The sequence below is a fragment of the Danio rerio genome, chromosome 16 (genome assembly GCF_049306965.1).
Source record: "Danio rerio strain Tuebingen ecotype United States chromosome 16, GRCz12tu, whole genome shotgun sequence".
Classification (NCBI taxonomy): domain Eukaryota; kingdom Metazoa; phylum Chordata; class Actinopteri; order Cypriniformes; family Danionidae; genus Danio; species Danio rerio.
In genome coordinates, this window is record NC_133191.1 from 7,011,827 (window position 1) to 7,031,224 (window position 19,398).

The window sequence follows — 19,398 nt, forward strand, 5'->3', positions numbered from 1 at the left end:
TACTCTACTTGCACCTCATTTTTAGACAAGTATTGGTACTTATACTTAAGTATGATTTTTCAGTACTCTTTTCGCATCTGTATATCAATCAGGCAGTGAAGATCACAGATTTTTAAAGAAATAAGACCTTAACATGACAATTTTATAATAGAAAGACAGTTCACCGAAAGCGCTGGCTGGCTAAAATTCAAAGTGCATGTGTATACCCTATTCATCTAGTTTGCCCAACAAACAAAAACAACACTATAATAAAAGTAAAACAGTATTAGTAAAAACTCCCCACCTTTCTTTCAGCTAATTCGCTTCCTTGCTCAGGGCTTGCCACAACGGAATGAACCACCAATTCGTAGTGAACACTTTTGAAATGTAAAAAATACGTTGAGCTGTGCTTTCGTTGCATTACACCATCTTTACCACCAGATGGCTGTTATGTTTCGAGTAGGCCTACCTAGAAACAGTGAATCATTTTGCTTTGAATCATTTGATTCGAGTTTCCAGAAGCTTTGTTTGTATCCTCGCTACCAACAAGATCACTTTTCAAAGGGTGACTTCATTTATTTTTTGAATAAAGATATATTTTGGCCAGATTTGTCGGTGTTTATTCAGTTTTATATTACATGTGACTTTTCCTTCTGTTTTAATAATATTTTCTTTGGTTGTTAGACGATTCTCAAGAAAACTTGGGAAAAGGGTTTATAATTAATTTATGTTTTCTGTTAGCCAAGTTTTATATTCATAAACAAAGGTTTATTCGCTCTAAAGCTTTTTATTATTATTATTATTATTTACCCATAAATGACTGTAAGCAATATTTGGAAACTATCCGGTCTAGAATTTAGTCCAAAAGCAATGAAAACTGTTTTTTCTCCTTGTTTTTTTTAAGATGTAACTTTATTACATTATTTTTGTCATTATTACCCTGGTGTTATGTATGTTTTTGGGCTTATTGCTGTGCTACTTTTACATTTATTTGTCTCTGTGTTTATAAATGTATTTGTTCTATCAATTTACATTGATAAAAATATTTAAAAAGAAGTTCATACAACGGTTCACCGAGTCATTTGGGGTTCAGCTCAGCGATAGGAGCACGTGATGCAGATGGAACCAGTTTGAGGTTGCCATCTACTCCATCGTGAAAACATCCCTGGCTTACGTCTTACGTATCGGTTGACGTAACAGCTAGCAGACTACGGTGCGCCGTTTGTGACCAAGAGCAGAACGCGCGAACTGAAGGAATACGAGCAACATTTCAGGTAATAGCATTCAAACTAAACTTTTTTAAACAGCATAAACGCAGATCTGATGTTATAAGCGTAATATATGCAGGTTAACTATGTTCCTGTCGCTAACTAGCGCGTAAGCTAAAGGATTTATAAGTGAGTCATGATACGCTTTTGGGGCCTCTGTGCTGCCGTCGTTTCAGTACTCAAGCGAAAGCCCGCCTTCCCCGTGTTTTAATTGGACGAACGCAAGAATTCCGGCTTTTGATTGGACGAGAGCCACGCCAGCCAAATAAAGTAACGGCAATAGGAAGTAAAAAGGAAACGTTTTCATGTCAGAGAAAGAAGATAAACATGGCAAACTGGGTTAATTAAAGTTTAACATTACTGTTTAAAGTTTATATATTAATTTTCCGACACCAACTGTTTTAGCCATATAACGTTAAATAATGTACAAGTAGAGACTACTATATATAAACCATTGCATTAAAGCGCTTACCTTATTGTGTTTATATGTCAGCGGAATATATTTACAACATTGCAGTGTAAAAGTTAGTGTAACAGAGTGATTATAAATGCAAGCTTCTTTTTATTATGCTCATTTCATTATTAATATTATATATTCAAGTATGTTATTTATTGTGTTCAATTTTAAACTGTTGACTCTATAAGTTTCCATTTTCATTTTTACTTTCATTCTCGCTTATAACAATTTAAGATAGAATTATGTGTTTAATTCATATAGTTTTTGGTCTGTATGACTAAAACAATATTGAAGAACAAGCTTCTACTTCAGTTCAGCTATCAAATATAATATAAATATCTCAGTTCAGAGTGCAATGTCAGTGTTTTGTATTCTGTTATTTGATTCACGTATCAGGTCTTGTATCAGAACAATAACCCGCACTAAACATTTGTTATAAAATAGTTTAAAGTGATCTTTCTCAAGTTTTTGGTACATTTCCTGGTAGTCAACAACATTGTTACCACCCTTTTACTATAATAAAATCATGTTTTGTTTTGTCACAGAAGTATGGTGGCAGTGAGCTAAACCGCTCTGCAAGTTATTAAAACACATGCAAATAGGAAAACACTCACAAATCTCCATCAAATTGACAACACACATACTCTAGCATAATTGCAAATTCTCCCATCACATGCAAAAAAAAAAGAAACATGCAGCAAGTTAAGAAAAAACATGCGTATAGAAAAAAAACATCAGTTTAATAGCACACATGCATGCAAATTCATTTTTTAATCTAGATTAAAATGGCTCATTTGAATTCTGCTGAAGGAATTCAGAATATATGTGCTACCTAAATAATACGTCTTTGAGAACGGGTTTCTCAAGCCAGATGGCGCATTAGACCAGGGGCTCATCTCCTGTTTTTAAAATGCATCACAAACTCCTTGAGAAACTGTTCTACTATAATAATTGGTGATGAAAATAAATGATGTTCAATAAGATGTACTTGTGTTTACTGTTTATTCAGTTAAACATGAATGTTGAACTGTAGGCCTACATAAGCTCGAAACAGTGATTTTTGATCACTTTAATCCAACTAAAGTCAGAGCTGAACTAAACAGAAATGGAATTAAGACATGTTGAGTATGCTTTTATTAGTGGCATTATTGAAGTAAACACTGCAATCAAACTATTACGATCATGTAGGACTTACCGCCAAATTTTCCGACAAGATCCACATATGCTGCTATCAATAAAGGACCGCACACACACACAAACACACACACATCACGGAATGCGGAATGTTTTTTTCTTTCCGTTTGGTGTGCGTTATTAAATTTCATGACACTCTCACCAGTCCTTACTCCTTATTTGCGTCTAATATCCTAGTTTGTCATGGCGGCATGAATGAAATGTTCATGATTTAAAGTGAAACTGCCGAACTGCAGTTAAAGTCAGGCATCCTGCTGATTTGATTCAGAAGGGCGCTTTTTTGTCAGACGGCTCACCGGCCAGGTATTCATCCGTGGTAAAATATTAAGGTGAAAGTCAACATAGCTTACGTAGAATACCCAGCTCCCAACCCAACTTTGAGAATAGATTAACAGCAATATTTTTTAATCGCCAGTAAGAGTCTCATGTTAACGCAGCGTGTTAACGCCGATAACGGCCCACCACTAATCCAAACCTGTACTAACAATTGCAGAAAGACTCACACACCAGTTAAAAAGCACAACAGCAAAGCACTGTATCTGGTACAGTTCTAAACATTGTTCGATTTGGTGCCTGTCCATGACTGATATAATGTCTTATTGTTATTATAAAATTTGATATTCATTATTTTCACAGGAAGGTCCATGGATCCTTCAAATATAGTCTAGTAACATTCCTCCTTAACCGGCAGCATCATGGATGCTCCAAAACGGAAATTAAGGTCTGGAAAAGACATTTCAAAGGACAAAGGCCAGTCTAAGAGAAAAGCCAGTGATACTGGCACAGAAGATGTTTCCTCAGCACCTAAAAGTGCTAAAACTTCTGATGATTCAGGATATGTGTGTAATGAAGAAGAACATGAGCATGGTGAGACCGATACAGTGGGAGATCAGACAAGATCTATACAATCTAAAGAGTGTGACTCTTCAGAAACAAGCAATCCTTTAGTTTGTTCAGTGTGCAGTTTTGTTGCAAAAACTCAAACTGCACTGAAAATTCACTCAAAGCGGAAACACTCACAATTACAAGAAGCTGAAAACCAAACACACCTCTCAAAGGTGCATCTGGAGAGTTCTTCAGTGTCTCTGTCAGAAGAGGACAAACAATCGGATTGCTGCGTGGATGAAAACTCTGTGAAGGTTGTTGGAAACTCAAGATCTAGTCCTACTCAGATGTTGCTGGAAATAGTTGAACCCACTTCATGTAGATCAGGAACTGATGGTGACGGTACAAATGAGGCCAACAAAGGTGGCGTTAAAAATGATGGAATGGATGAGAATGATAAAAGTCAAAAGCATTCAACGTCTAATACTCCACAAACATTAGCAGTTGGACACAGTCCAGACTCTCATAGAAAAGAGACAAATTGTGATAGCGAGGAATGCATGACCAGCAAGAGCAGCAAAAAGATGTTAGGAAATCAGGATTCGTTAAAGACAACAGCATTGTTGAAGCGTTCGACTGGAGGCAAGTCACAACATCAGTGTGGTAAGTGCACCTTCACAGCTGACAACTCCGTAATGTTAGCACAACACATTAAAACGCACCATCCGGTGGAGCACCGTTTCCACTGCAAGATTTGTCATTACTACACCACCACCATCGAGGCAATGGAGGCCCATCTGACAGAAGAAGTCCACCAACAGGTAGCCAAAGAGAAAAGCCTTAGCTCTCTATTTAAAGACTGTGTTGAAAAAGTCCTTGTGATTCAATCCGATCAAAGAGAAGACGAAGACATGAATGATAGTGATACCCAATGCTCTAACGAAGCTGTGGAGGTTCAGGAAACAGAAAACCTACTACAAGAACCAGCAGAGGATGGAATGAAAGATTCTCCTCAGAAACGGAAGCGAGGCAGACCGAAGACATCTAACGGCACTGTTTGTAGTCATTGTGGGCTCGTTGCTTCAAGTGCCACCAACCTCAGCGTTCACATAAGACGCAGGCACAGTCGGTTGTACAGCTTTGTTTGTAAGTATTGCAACTACTACTGCGTGACCAAAGGGGATATGGACCGCCACTGTGAAACAAAAAAGCACATCAGCAGAATGCATGCAGCTGGAACTGGCAGTGGGGTTGTTCTGCTAAGTGCTGAGCAGTCGAGTCAGTCGAAGGCAAATGAGGCAGAACCGGTTGACAAAGTTGCAGATATTGAGATGTCTGTCGATGAAGTGGACAATACTGACTCCAGTGTTGTGGCATGTAAGAAAATCAAATATGACTCTGGAAACAATTGTTCTCAGTGCGACTTTGTTGCTCATTCGGCACAGTCTCTTGCGCTCCATGTGCGACGCAAGCACACAAAAGACTTTGAGTTTGTTTGTCTAGCGTGCTCCTACTACACTGTAACGCGCAGGGAGATGTTTAGGCACATGGCAACAGAAAAGCACAAGCAACAACGTGAGTGTTACTTGAAAAGACAAAGTAATGATCCTTCTGAAGACCCGGAAGTGATCACCGTTTTAGCATCCGCTAGTCCAACAACTAAAGATGCAGATCTTTCAGCGGACTTAAATGAGGAGAATTGTAATAACGAGAATGGAGAAAAGCAGTCTGACGAACAGAGTACCTCTAAAGATAACGAAGAATCAGATCCAACCGTTTCTGATGTGATCCAGTCAATTAAGATGGAGGATATGGTTGAGGAAAATGAGATGGACGAGGATGAAATTGCAGATTCGGGAGATGAAGGTCAATCTACTGAGAAACACCTTCGACTGACACAGTTAGATTCTTGCATATATCCCTTGAAAACTATTGCAGAGCACAAGCAGGCCTCACTTACTGGAGATGCAATTGCAAGTGGAGTAAACAAGCAGAGCATCAGAAAGCCTAAAACCCTTGAGGCAAAAAATGCCAAGTCAATTCCACGTATACGCTGTGAAGACTGTGGATTTTTGGCAGATGGCATAAGTGGCCTAAACGTTCACATCTCCATGAAGCATCCATCCAAGGAGAAGAATTTCCATTGCTTGCTTTGCGGAAAGTCCTTTTATACGGACAGCAACCTGCAGCAGCACTTGGGCAGTGCGGCACACATGCGCAATGAGAACGGAAGCATTGAAGAACTTGCAGAAGGAGGTGCCAGCTTTAAATGTGTCCGATGCAATGAGCCCTGCCAAACAGAGCAGGAACTATTTGTGCACATCAAAGAAAAACACGAGGAGCTGCTGAGGGAAGTGAACAAATACGTGCTGGAAGACACAGAGCAGATCAACCGAGAGCGACAGGAGAACCAGGGCAGTGTGTGCAAGTACTGCGGCAAAGTATGCAAGAGCAGCAACTCCATGGCTTTCCTGGCTCACGTTCGAACACACACAGGCACGTCTCTCTTTATTATTAACACTACATGTTTTTGCATAACTTTTGTTACTCTTTGACTCTCGAAACATTTCCTAGTAGCATATTACATGTAGAGCCAATTACTTTGGAGGTACTTACTATTTTGCTAAATTTGTTTACCACCTTAACACGTTTGCCACCTTGATTCACTTTGTTTCATGTCGCACATGTCACACTTGAAGGTTAGAATACCAAGCACACTTTACCTGTAATATAAACAAATATAAATAACATGAGCCTACATACAGTTTAGGTCTAAATTATAAGCCCTGCTGTAATTGTTTTTCCTCATTAATGTACACACAGCACCCCATATTGACAGAAAAACACAGAATTCTTGAAATTTTTGCAGATTTAATAAAAAAAACTGAAATATCACATGGTCCGAAGTTTTCAGACCCTTTGCTAAGTATTTAATAGAAGCACCCTTTTGATCTAATACAACCATGAGTCTTTTTGGGAAAGATGCAAAAAGTTTTCCACACCTGGATTTGGGGATCCTCTGCCATTGTAGATCCTCTCCAGTTCTGTCAGGTTGGATGGTAAACATTGGTGGAAAGCCATTTTTTGGTCTCTCCAGAGATGCTCAATTGGGTTTAAGTCAGGGCTCTGGCTGGACCATTCTAGAACAGTCACGGAGTTGTTGTGAAGCCACTCCTTCCTTATTTTAGCGGTGTGCTTAGGGTCATTATCTTGTTGAAAGGTAAACCTTCAGTCCAGTCTGAGGTCCTGAACACTCTGTGGAAGGTTTTCGTCCAGGATATCCCTGTACTTGGCCGCATTCATCTTTCCCTCAGTTGCAACCAGTCGTCCTGTCCCTGCAGCTGAAAAACACCCCCACAGCATGATGATGGCACAACCATGCTTTACTGTTGGGACTGTATTGGACAGGTGATTAGCTGTACCTGGTTTTCTCCACACATCGATTCTATCTTGGACTCATCAGACTAGAGAATCTTATTTTTACCATCTTGGAGTACTTTAGGTGTTTTTTAGCAAACTCCACTGAGAATTGCAGTGATGGTTGTCTTTCTATAACTTTCTCCCATCTCCAAACTGCATCTCTGGAGCTCAGCCACAGTGATCTTTGGGTGCTTCGTTACCTCTCTCACCAAGGCTCTTTCTTCCCCGATAGCTCAGTTTGGCTGAGTGGCCAGCTCTAGTAAGGGTTCTGATCATCCCAAACGTCTTTCATTTCAGGATTATGGAGACTACTTTAAGTGCAGCAGCAACTTTTTTGTAACCTTGGCCAGATCTGTGCCTTGCCACAATTCTGTCTCTGAGCTCTTCAAGCAGTTCCTTTGACCTCATGATTCTCATTTGCTCTGACATGCATTGTGAGCTGTAAGGTCTTCTATAGACAGGTGTGTGGTTTTCCTGATCAAGTCCAGATGGACTCAAATGAAGGTGTAGGACCATCTCAAGGAGGATCAGAACAAATGGACAGCACCTGAGTTAAATATATGAGTGTCACAGCAAAGGGTCTGAATACTTAGGAGCATGTAATATTAAAGTTTTTCCTTTTTAATAAATCTGCAAAAAAAAGTCAACAATTTTGTGTTTTTCTGTCAAAATGGGGTGCTGTGTGTACATTAATGAGGAAAAATGTACTTAAATTATTTTAGCAAATGGCTGCAATATAACAAAGAGTGAAAAATTTAAGGGGGTCTGAATACTTTCCATACTCACTGTTTTTGCTTAATTTAAAGAGGAAAATTGAATGTCTTTTTAAAATTGTTTTTCAGGATCTAAACCGTTCAGGTGCAAGATCTGCAACTTTTCCACTGCTCAGCTCGGGGATGCTCGCAACCATGTTAAGAGACATCTAGGCATGAGAGAGTACAAGTGTCACATCTGTGGGTGAGTTCAAGAGAGATGTGAGGGGGGAGATTAACCCCCTCACGACACTCTTAAGTTTAATATGATTTTTGTGTAGGACGTTTTATGAAGAAGAGTGCCTTAGCACCTCACAAACCCCAAATAAACAAACCAAAGGGGATGCTAAACATTTCTTTAATTTCACAACAAAAATGAAGCATACAGTAAGATGCGGATATTTGAATTTATAGGTTAATGGTGCTTTGGGAGAACTTTCAAATCTGAAGCTTGAAGGGTTTTTTAATCAAGGTGAAATGATTGCATGGATAATATAATGAGGGAAACTGTAGCTCTCATTGGTATTATACAGCAATTATAATTAATGAATATTTGTTTTGGCTTTTAATTAGTTCATTTAAAAGTAGATAAGAAGTTGTTTATTCAGTTCAATTCATGTTTAACCCTATAACGCTTTTACAATGTAGATTAGCATAGAAGTTCTAGTAAATGTAAACTGTGTCAGTCCAGTTTTCAGAGTTGAAGTTCAGTTTAATTCATTTCGGTGTGGTTTAAATTTCCTCGCTGGAAGTCCAAACACTGATTCAAATTCATAAATGCGCAACTTTACAAGTCGAAACAAGCAAGGCAGTGGCGACAGTGGCAAGGAACAAACTTCACCAATTGACGAAAGTGAAGGAGAAAAAAAAACTTGTTTATGAATATACTGATCAAGCATTTAGTGGATCAAAGTACATTTTTAAATATTCCTTCAGTTACTGTACTTTGATTTATTACCATGTTTTGATTAAATAAACGCAACCCTGGATCACAAAATGTAAAATTAAGATCTAAGCATCATCTAAAGCTAAATTAATAAGCTTTTGTATCGTATGTTATGATTGGGCAATTTATTTTTCAGATTGAAACCCTGTAATTGTCTAAAATGAGTTCTTAGCAATGCATATTACTAACCAAAAGTTCTAAATATATCAAAAGTTTTCAAATTTGTACAGAAGGAAATTTTAAAAGAATGTCTTCAATGAAGATTATCTTTACTTAACCCTCTACTACACATTGTTGACATATGGCAACATGATTCTTATGTTCATTTCCCTGCCACTGTTTCTTTAAGACCAATGTTAAAAAAAATTTTGTTGGAAAGAGAAGACCTTAGTTTAGCCAATGATGCGCTTTTTTGTGATTTCTGACAGACTGGCATTTATTGTGAGTAGTTGTGAAATGCAAATGAAAACGTTCAAGTAACTGTTCCAAAAGTTCCTCTTCCATATTTTAATATTTCTATACATTTTTAATAAATACATAAGGTAATGTTAAAGGGAAGTTATTTTAATTACAAGTGTGGGTCATATTTGCAGAAGTGGTTCATTTTCATCGATAAAATATGGTGTCATACTTCCTAATGTTTTGTTTCATACTTTCACAGATTTTCAGTAAACAAATACATTTTAAAAAGCAAATATAAATAAATAAATAAATAAATAATAATAAATAAATAAATAAACAGTTTTGTTTATGTCTGGAGAAAATAAGTAACTTCAGTGCATCAAAGATAGTAAATTGCAAAAAATTTTAATGTAGCAGTATTAATTTGTTCCAAACATTTACCAAATATAAATAAATAAATAAACAAACAGTTTTGTTTATGTCTGGAGAAAATAAGTAACTTAAACTTCAGTGCATCAAAATGTAGCAGTATTAATTTGTTCCAAACATTCACCCCTACTCAAGCATTGTAAGTTATTTGCCTTCTGTAAATAACTCTGGCATTGTAAGTGATCAAAATAATTTTTTCTCTGAATCTGTTAATCAAGTGTATATTGTGTATACTCATACTATTTCCTGACGGAATTTGGCATATATTTCACAGATGGGCATTTGTGATGAAGAAACATCTCAACACTCATCTACTGGGCAAGCATGGACTGGGCCAGCCAAAAGAGAGGTTTGAACGATACACTCAGCATCTACACTTTTGTGACATAATTAATATAATTTCTGTTTCATATTCTTAAAATGCATTATAAACACTGACTTTGTGTGTTTACATGACTTTGTAGAACGTTTGATCTTTTTTTAATTCAATTAGTCAATTCAACTTGAATTACCAATTTAATATTTGAGTAAACAAAGTTCTACTCCAAGTTCACCACATTTGAAGTCATCGCATACTGTATATCTTGCAGTATGTATTTATAAATAATATCAAATAATGAAATGTGTATGTTTTTATCAAATATATTTGACTACCACTGGCTAAAACTCAACCAAAAACACAGTTGTGTTGTGATTAATATTAGAAATGCGTTCTCTTAAAAATAAATGCCTCACAATTTAAGTTGTCAACATGCAGATAAGGCATCATAAAGATAAGACCAATTTATGTTTACCACAGACCTTAATTTACTTAAGAATTAAAAACAATTAATTGTTGGAAATATTGTACAATCTTGAGGGAATCATCAATGAATTAGATGCCATGGCTGAAAGAAGGTTAGTTCATGTCAAAATGAAAACTTAATTTCGAAGATCAATTTTGATCTTGATCAAAAACAACACAAAGATCTTATGTAATTAGCAATTGATCCAGGGATGCTCATGAATAGTTATTAGTTTTTGTTTGTTTTCATTGCTAAAATATACACAAATAAGTCAAGTTTATTTATAAACTAATTTCGAGAGGATCACATGCTTATGATTGATCACAACTAGTCCCGCATAGAATATTATAAATAATTATAAGTAACCTAAGTTTCATACCACAGTCATCTTTATTTTGAAGAATCCCCCCTTCCACCCCTACTCCTCCTCTTTTCCTAGATGGGTAGTAGTTAGCCAGTAGTTAGAACTGTTGCCTGACAGCAGGAACGTTACTGGTTCTGGTCCTTACCAGGCCAGTCGAAGTTTCTGTGTGGAGTTTACATGTTCTCCCCGTGCTCACTCAAGTTTCCCCTGGGTCCCCAATTTCCTCCTACTATCCAAAAACATGCGACTTAAGTTAATTGACTAATCCATATCGGCACCATAGACATGCTCCTAAGTACTAAGTCGTTATCTCTTCATAGCAATCCCTAATTGTTCATTAGCTACAAACAACAGGGGAATTCTCGAGATCTGCCTGAGCTCAAACTCCCCTCTCGCCCTGCAAACGGGAGGGAGCCCCGGGCTCAAGGATTTTATGAGCTCAGGGCTCTCTCCTGGGACTGCACGCCAAACAAGCTTTATAATCAATCATCAGCTAAGTGTGAACTCTTGAAAAAGGGTCGAAACCTGGGTCCAAGTAGTACAAACTGTGGAAGAACTGCAGCTGATTGGTCAATGTGCTCTCTGTTGTAGGAAGTTTGAGTGCGAGTTGTGTGATCGGACCTTCAGTGAGAAATGGGCACTGAATAACCACATGAAACTACACACAGGAGACAAACCCTTTAAGTGTGCATGGCCATCGTGTCATTACGCCTTCCTGACTCTCTCTGCTATGAAGGACCATTACAGGACACACACAGGTACAAAATATGATCCGCACTTTAGGAACAGACAGTAAATAAATATCCTGTGACCGAAGGCCATAGCTAAGGACAGGCTTTTTACAAGTGTAATTCTGGAGATATGATGGGAGTAAACCCAATATAGATTTGTAAACAAAGATATGCCACTGCTTGAGCCTACGAATGGACTTTAAGCAATGTCATTGATTTTCTGTTTTAGGAGAGAAGTCTTTCTTGTGTGATCTCTGTGGATTTGCTGGAGGAACTCGTCATGCGCTGACCAAACATCGTCGCCAGCACACAGGTACACACCACTGTGGACAATGCGAAACTAATTAAAGACTTGGATATAATGAAGTAAAAATAAAACTCATTTGAAATGCAAAGAAATGTAATTAATGTGACTATTAGTTACAAATTTTTAACATAGATAATAAGGTTTAAAGGGTTAAGTTCACCCAAAACTGAACATTTCCTCACCATTTATTCACACTGAAGTGGTTTTAAATGTTCACGAATTTCATTTTTCTGTTGAACACGAAACAAAGTTACATTGGAATTTCTTTATTATTACAATTTTAAAAAAGTAATTTGCATCCATGGTTAAATAAAATACAATGGAAGTCACTGGCTGCTGCTTTCCAACACTCTTCATTATATATAATTGTTTGTGTTTAACAAGGAAACTCAAACAGGTTTGAATCCAGTTCAATTTTGGCTGAACTATCTTTTCAAAAGAGTTTTGGACTGATAACAGGTATAGCTAGAATCAGCTGACATCTCGTTTTAATGATGTTTCTCTGTTGGCTGCAGGTGAGCGGCCCTTCAAGTGTAAGCTGTGCAACTTCGCCTCAACTACACAGTCCCATTTGACTCGGCACAAGCGTGTGCACACGGGCGAGAAGCCTTATCGATGCCCCTGGTGCGACTACAGGTACAATAACCCTCTCAGCTTAGTCTTTTTTCATGTTGATATGAACAAAAACATAAGGAAGAAAGACTCAACGCGAGACCACTAAAACACATGAGCACACTTCATAACCACTCATGTGCTTCAATGCATTGTAATGTAATTGTAAATCTCTTTTAAACAGCACTTTGGAAATATTTTTAAAAGAATGAAAGTTTCACTGGAGGGCTAATAATAACACTATTTATGTGAATGAATGTTTTGTTAAGGTGTTATATACACACTAGAAGTCGAAATTATCAAATTATCAATTTCAAATACTTCCCAAATGATGTTTAACATAGTGGCGCAGTAGGTAGCGCTGTCGCCTCACAGCAAGAAGGTCGCTGGTTCAAACCTCGGCTCAGTTGGCGTTTCTGTGTGGAGTTTGCATGTTCTCCCTGCCTTTGCGTGGGTTTCCTCCGGTTGCTCCGGTTTCACCCACAGTCCAAAGACATGCTGTACAGGTGAATTGGGTAGGCTAAATTGTCCGTAGTGTATGAGTGTGTGTGTGTGAATGTGTGTGGGGATGTTTCCCAGAGATGGGTTGCGGCCGGAAGGGCATCCGCTGCGTAAAAACTTGCTGGATAAGTTGGCGGTTCATTCCGCTGTGGTGACCCCGGATTATTAAAGGGACTAAGCCGACAAGAAAATGAATGAATGAATGAATGTTTAACATGTTGAGGAAATTTTCACAGTATTTCCAATAATATTTTTTCTTCTGGAGAAAGTCTTATTTGTTTTATTTCGGCTAGAATAAAAGCAGTTTTTACATTTTATAAAACCATTTTCAAGGTCAGTATTTTTAGCCCCCTTAAGTAGTATATATTGTTTTGATTGTCTACAGAATAAACCACAATTATACCTATTTATTTATTTGCCTAATAACCCTAACTTGCCTAGTTTGGAATTGAAATGTGTATTTTCTGTCATCAGATCTAATTGCGCAGAGAACATCCGTAAACACATCCTGCACACAGGCAAGCACGAGGGGGTGAAGATGTATAACTGTCCCAAGTGCAGCTATGCCACCAATGCCCCGATGGACTTCAGAAACCACCTTAAAGAGACTCATCCCGACATCGAGAACCCAGATCTGGCTTATCTACATGCAGGTACACACACATTTTCAAAGGAGCACTCCAGTTTTTTTTCAAAATAGGCTCCTTTTACAAATCTTCTAGAGTTAAACAGGTGAGTTTTAGCATGTTTGAATCCATTCAGCTCATATCCGGGTATGACAGGGGAACTTTTAGCTTAGCTTAGCTTAGCATAAATCATTGAATTAGATAAGACAAATGAAAAAAATTATGTTAAAAGAGTTTGATATTTTCCCATTTAATGCTTGAAACTTCTGTAGTTAGTTAAACTGTGAACTAAAATCAATGTAAATAAACTATACTCTCGCTCTGGCATAATAGTCGAGGGAATTTGCTGCTCTACCATGGCTGCAGCAGGCATAATAATATTACCTAGTTACCTAGCTGGGGATTATTTTCAGTAATGCATGTCATCACAATATTCCCGAAAGTCCCTGACCCATGGGAACACTGTGCCTGTTTTAGAATCACATATTGTGCCAACTTATTAGTATTAAAGTTGCCATGAAATCACAATTTACTCTTCCTATTTTTACATGTGTATAGTAAAACTGAAAGGAAAAGTTGTGACAAAGGGTATGGTGACCCATACTGGGAAATTGTGTTCTGCATTTAACCCATCCAATTGCATACACACAGCAGTGAACACAAACAGACCCTGAACACACACCCAGAGCAGTGGGCAGCCATTGCTGCGGCACCTGGGTAGCAGTTGGGGGATTGGTGCCTTTCTCAAGTGACTCACCTCAGCTGTGGTATTGAGGATGGCGAGAGCGCTGATGATTCACTCCCACCACCTACAATCCAAGTTTAAGTCCAACTTTTAAACCATTAGACCATGGCTGCCCCATAAAGTAGTACAAGTATTACTACTACTAGTACTAGTAGCAGTAGTAAAAGTAGTAGTAGTAGTAGTAGTAGTAGTAGTTTTAGTAGTAATAGTTGTAGTAATAGCAGCAGTAGTAGTAGTAGCAATAGTTGTAGTAGCTGTAGTAGTAGTAGTTGTTGTTGTTGTCGTTGTTGTTGTTGTTGTTGTGGTTGTAGAAGTAGCAGTAGCTGTAGTAGTAGTAGTAGTAGTTGTTGTTGTTGTTGTAGAAGTAGCTGTAGTAGTAGTAGTAGTAGTAGTAGTAGTAGTTGTAGTGGCAGTAGCAGTAGTAGTTTTAGTGTCAGTAGGAGTAAAAGTAGCAGTAGCTGTAGTAGTAGTTGCAGTTGTAGTTGTAGTGGCAGTATTAGTTGTAGTTGTAGTGGTAGTATTAGTTGAAGTGGCAGTAGTAGTTTTAGTGGTAGTAGCAGTAAAAGTTGCAGTAGCTGTAGTAGTAGTAGCAGTAGCAGCAGTAGTAATAGTAGCAATAGTAGTAGTAGTAGTAGTAGTAGCAGTAGCATCATAGCAATAGTAGTAGCGATATTAGTTGTAGTGGTAGCAGTTGTTGTTGTTGTTGTTGGGCATATTAGTGGGTGTCTCGTTTCTGCTCTCAATTTGTCCAGTCGTCAATTGGCAGTTGTAGTTGTAGTGGCAGTATTAGTTGTAGTGGCAGTAGCTCTAGTAGTAGTAGCAGTAGCAGCAGCAGTAATAGTAGCAATATTAGTAGTAGTAGTAGTAGTAGAAGTAGCAGTAGCAGCAGCAATAATAGCAATAGTAGTAGTAGTAGTAGTAGTAGTAGTAGTAGTAGTAGTAGCAGAAGCATCATAGCAATAGTAGTAGCGATATTAGTTGTAGTGGTAGCAGTTGTTGTTGTTGTTGTTGGGCATATTAGTGGGTGTCTCGTTTCTGCTCTCAATTTGTCCATTCGTCAATCTTCCTTCATTTTGTTAACACCCTTGTTCAACAATCCAATCTGTTTCTAAAGAATAAAATCATGACAGCCTTACGTTTTATTTTCTAATATCAGGACTATTTCAATGCGAATGTGCATCACAATAGCAGAGAAGCACATTATTTAACTTAACTTCCATTCCATGGAGTCTTTTAAGGAATAGCTCACCCAAAACTGCAAATTCTGTCATTATTTAATCACCCTTTACTTGTTCCAAACCCATTTTACTTTCTTTCTTCTGTTGAACAGAAAGAAAGATCTTTTAAAGAAAGCTGAAATCCTGTAACCACTGATGTCCATAGGATTTGTTTTTCCGACTATAAAAGATAATGGTGACAGGTTTTGAGCTTTCTTCAAAATATCTTTGTTGATATAAAGGTTTGGAACCACTTGAGGGTTAGTAAATTGTGAGTAAATGTTCATTTTTGGGTGAGCTATCTATTTAAATGACACCTCAGTTTCTCGTTAAGTGACCATGTTGAGTCAAAGAATGCATTTAACATCCCAATATGTCTTCCTACTCTCTTGTGTTTATTGCAGGAATTGTATCCAAGTCCTATGAGTGTCGTCTGAAGGGTCAGGGGGCATCTTTTGTCCAGGCAGAAACTGCGTTTTCCCCTGAGGAGAGCGAACTGGGTTCTGAGGCAGTTCAGCAGGTCATCATCATCCAGGGCTACAGTGGAGGAGAGGTGGCCATCGATCAGGCTCTGGAGCAGTCGGCCGCTGCCACTTTACAGACCCTCGCCATGTCCAGCCAGCTGGCCGAAGTGCTGCACATCACCGAGGACGGGCAGCTCATCACATCCGGTCAGGAAGTCTCTACAGGAGGCCAGACCACTCAATATGTCCTGGTGGAGTCATCCGGAGAAACCGTAGGAGAAGGAAGACCAGAAGTGGAGGCTGGACACAATGCATCTGAATCGTCTTCTGCTCTGGATGCTTTGCTTTGTGCTGTGACGGAGTTGGGCCAGCAGGCTTGCGCTGCTGAGGGAGAGATTTCCACCACTGCCGCGGCAGTGTCTGAAAGTCATCCAAAAGTGACGACCTCTCCAGCACAGAGCCAAAATGACGGGCAGGTATACGAGGAGAGGACAGAAGTGGGCATGGTGGCTCAGGTGGTGGGGTCTACCCATGAGCAACCGTCCGAGGAGATGCAAGAGGTGCTCCAGTTTGCAGCCAGTCAGCTGATGATGAAGGAAGGACTCACTCAAGTCATCGTCAATAATGAAGGGACGCATTATATAGTCACTCAGCTGGACGACTCCACGCTGCACGTTGAGGGAACTGTGGAGGATCCGTCCGGAGAGGAGACCATCGTGTACTCAGAAATCAGTCCTGAATGAGGTGAGAGATTGAGAGATGGTTCTCTTTGGATTTTGCTGAATGTAACATTCAGTTTCTAGGGAACTTTAGAAGAAAGCTTCCCTTGTAAGGTAACTCAGGGTCTGTTTCCAAGATGACACACCAAAATGTCCATGCAAGCTTTTTGGAATGGGTAGTTTTGTTTGTTTATTTGTTTACAACATTATACAGGGTGGGCCATTTATATGGATGCACCTTAATAAAAGGGAAATGGTTGGTGAAATTCACTTCCTGTTTGTGGCACATTGGTATATGTGAGTGGGAAAATTTTTCAAAATGGGTGGTGACCATGGTGGCCATTTTAAAGTCAGCCATCTTGGATCCAACTTTTGTTTTTTTCAATAGGAAGAGGGTCATCTGACACATCAAACTTATTGGGAATTTCACAAGAAAAACAATGGTGTGCTTGGTTTTAACGTAACTTTATTCTTTTATGAGATATTTACAAGTTTCTGATCGCTCATAAAATGTGTTCAATGTGCTGCCCATTGTGTTGGATTGTCAATCCAACCCTCTTCTCCCACTCTTCACACACTGATAGCAACACTGCAGGAGACATGCCAGCACAGGCTTCCAGTATCCGTAGTATCCGTAGTTTCCAGTATCCATAGACGATTGCCTTCAGATGACCCCAAAGATAAAAGTCAAAGAGGGTCAGATTAACAGACCTTGGGGGCCATTCAACTGGCCCACGGTGACCAATCCACTTTTCAGGAAACTGTTCATCTAGGAATGCTCGGACCTGACACCCGTAATGTGGTCGTGCAACATCTTGCTGGATAAACTCAGGGAACGTGCCAGCTTCAGTGCATAAAGAGGGAAGCACATCATCATGGAGCAATTTCAAATATCCAGTGACCTTAAGGTGTCCATTGATGAAGAATGACCCCACTATCTTTGTTGTTTATAGTGTGAAGATACAAGATGTGCAGCACCTGAAACTACGGATACTGGAAGCCTGTGCTGGCATTCCTCCTGCGGTGTTGCTATCAGTGTGTGAAGAGTGGAAGAAGAGGGTTACATTGACAATAGAACACAATAGGCAGCACATTGAACACATTTTATAAGTGGTCAGAAACTTGTGAATATCTCATGAAAGAATCAAATTATGTTAAAACCAAGCACACCATTGTTTTTCTTGTAAAATAATCAATAAGTTTGATGTGTCAGATCACCCTCTTCCTATTAAAAAAACAAAAGTTGAATCCAAGATGGCCGACTTCAAAATGGCCACCATGGTCACCACCCATCTTGAAAAGTTTGCCCCCTCATATATACTAATGTGCCACAAACAGAACGATAATATCACCAACTATTCCCATTTTATTAAGGTGTATCCATATAAATGGCCCACCCTGTACATTACACAGACGGATATTTCTAAAATTGATGCTTTCTTTATTTGTAAAAAAAAAAATTATGAAGACTAAAAATCAAAACGTTTAAATATATTTTTGCTGTTAAATTTATGTAGGTGTTTAGATTACTAATGTGCTAAATGTACATGTTTCGTTTTCTTTTTCCTTTATGTGTGTTTGAATGCTGTTATGTGAATAGCCTCTTCTTCTGTTGTAACTGGACTATCATGGACTTGCCCTCAAAGAAACTCCTTAAACTGAAGAAAATGCATATTTACAACATTCTTGAGATTTTGTTTTATTAAAAACCTGTGAGTGAACTTCTGAATTTACAATTTAAAGGTTTCCTATTGAGAGTTTAAATAAAGAATACAGAACTTTAAACAAAAATCAATCAGTTTGTTGACAATTTGTTTCAGAATCAGATGTTTTTAAATATACCTGGGTAGAGTTAATGAAACATATTGCATGCTTTATTTATTATGACAAAGCTGCAAATCGCAATACTGAAAAAGGGACATAACAAGTGTGTATCTTTGGGTGTGTTTAGTTAAAATGTACTTTTCTGCGAAATAAGCAGACCAAGACATCTTTTTAGGTGAACCAAAGACGCAAGATGCAGCCCTGAAAACAGCAGAATGCTCAAGCATACCTTCCTCTCATCGTGTTCAGACCAACCATCAAATCCTTGTCTCTGTGCAGGAGATATCTGTTAGCAATTAAGTATTTCCTGGCATTTATGAGGTCTTTGTGACCTTCCAGCTGATTAAAAAACACTATGTACAGTCAAATTAACCGCCTCAACCCAAGTCACAGAATTGTTTTGGTTGTGCTTTAAGTTCAGTCTTAAAACATAGCATACATCATAAATGCAGTGGTGCAGTGGGTAGCACATTCGCCTCACAGCAAGAAGGTCAATGGTTCGAGCCTTGGCTGGGTCAGTTGGAGTGTCTGTGTGGAGTTTGCATGTTCTCCCCATGTTCGCATGGATTTCCTCCAGGCGCTCCGGTTTCCCCCACAGTCCAAATACATGTGCTATAGGCAGGGGCGGCTTTAGGGCTTTTGGAGCCCTAAACAATTCCAGCTAAAGGGCTCAAAAGTTCTAAAATGCACCTTTTGCACTTAAAATATTTAATTATTATTTTGCTGTTTTTCTTATATCATTTGATCTAATTTTCTACATTTTATCTTAAACCAAAACAATAATAATGTGTAAAGCACCTTGTAAAATGTTGTTTTAAAACGATTTGTTTT

General features: G+C 38.5%; 1 protein-coding gene across 1 annotated transcript; it reads left to right on the forward strand.

The window, feature by feature from the left end:
* Nucleotides 1-1,181: 1,181 nt before the first annotated feature.
* On the forward strand, nucleotides 1,182-18,534 carry znf407 (zinc finger protein 407). Its single transcript, XM_073925777.1, has 10 exons — nucleotides 1,182-1,253; nucleotides 3,535-6,219; nucleotides 7,986-8,100; nucleotides 9,947-10,021; nucleotides 11,413-11,579; nucleotides 11,782-11,865; nucleotides 12,375-12,495; nucleotides 13,447-13,625; nucleotides 15,965-16,768; nucleotides 18,344-18,534. The coding sequence occupies exons 2-9, from the start codon at nucleotides 3,594-3,596 to the stop codon at nucleotides 16,765-16,767; spliced, it is 4,170 nt and encodes a 1,389-aa protein (XP_073781878.1). The 5' UTR covers nucleotides 1,182-1,253; nucleotides 3,535-3,593; the 3' UTR covers nucleotide 16,768; nucleotides 18,344-18,534.
* Nucleotides 18,535-19,398: the final 864 nt, after the last annotated feature.

Coding starts and splice junctions, on each gene's coding strand:
- znf407 (XM_073925777.1), top strand. CDS start 3,594: ATGGATGCTCCAAAACGGAAATTAAGGTCTGGAAAAGACATTTCAAAG. Junction 8,101..9,946: donor TACAAGTGTCACATCTGTGG/GTGAGTTCAAGA, acceptor TATATTTCACAG/ATGGGCATTTGTGATGAAGA. Junction 11,866..12,374: donor ACATCGTCGCCAGCACACAG/GTACACACCACT, acceptor TGTTGGCTGCAG/GTGAGCGGCCCTTCAAGTGT.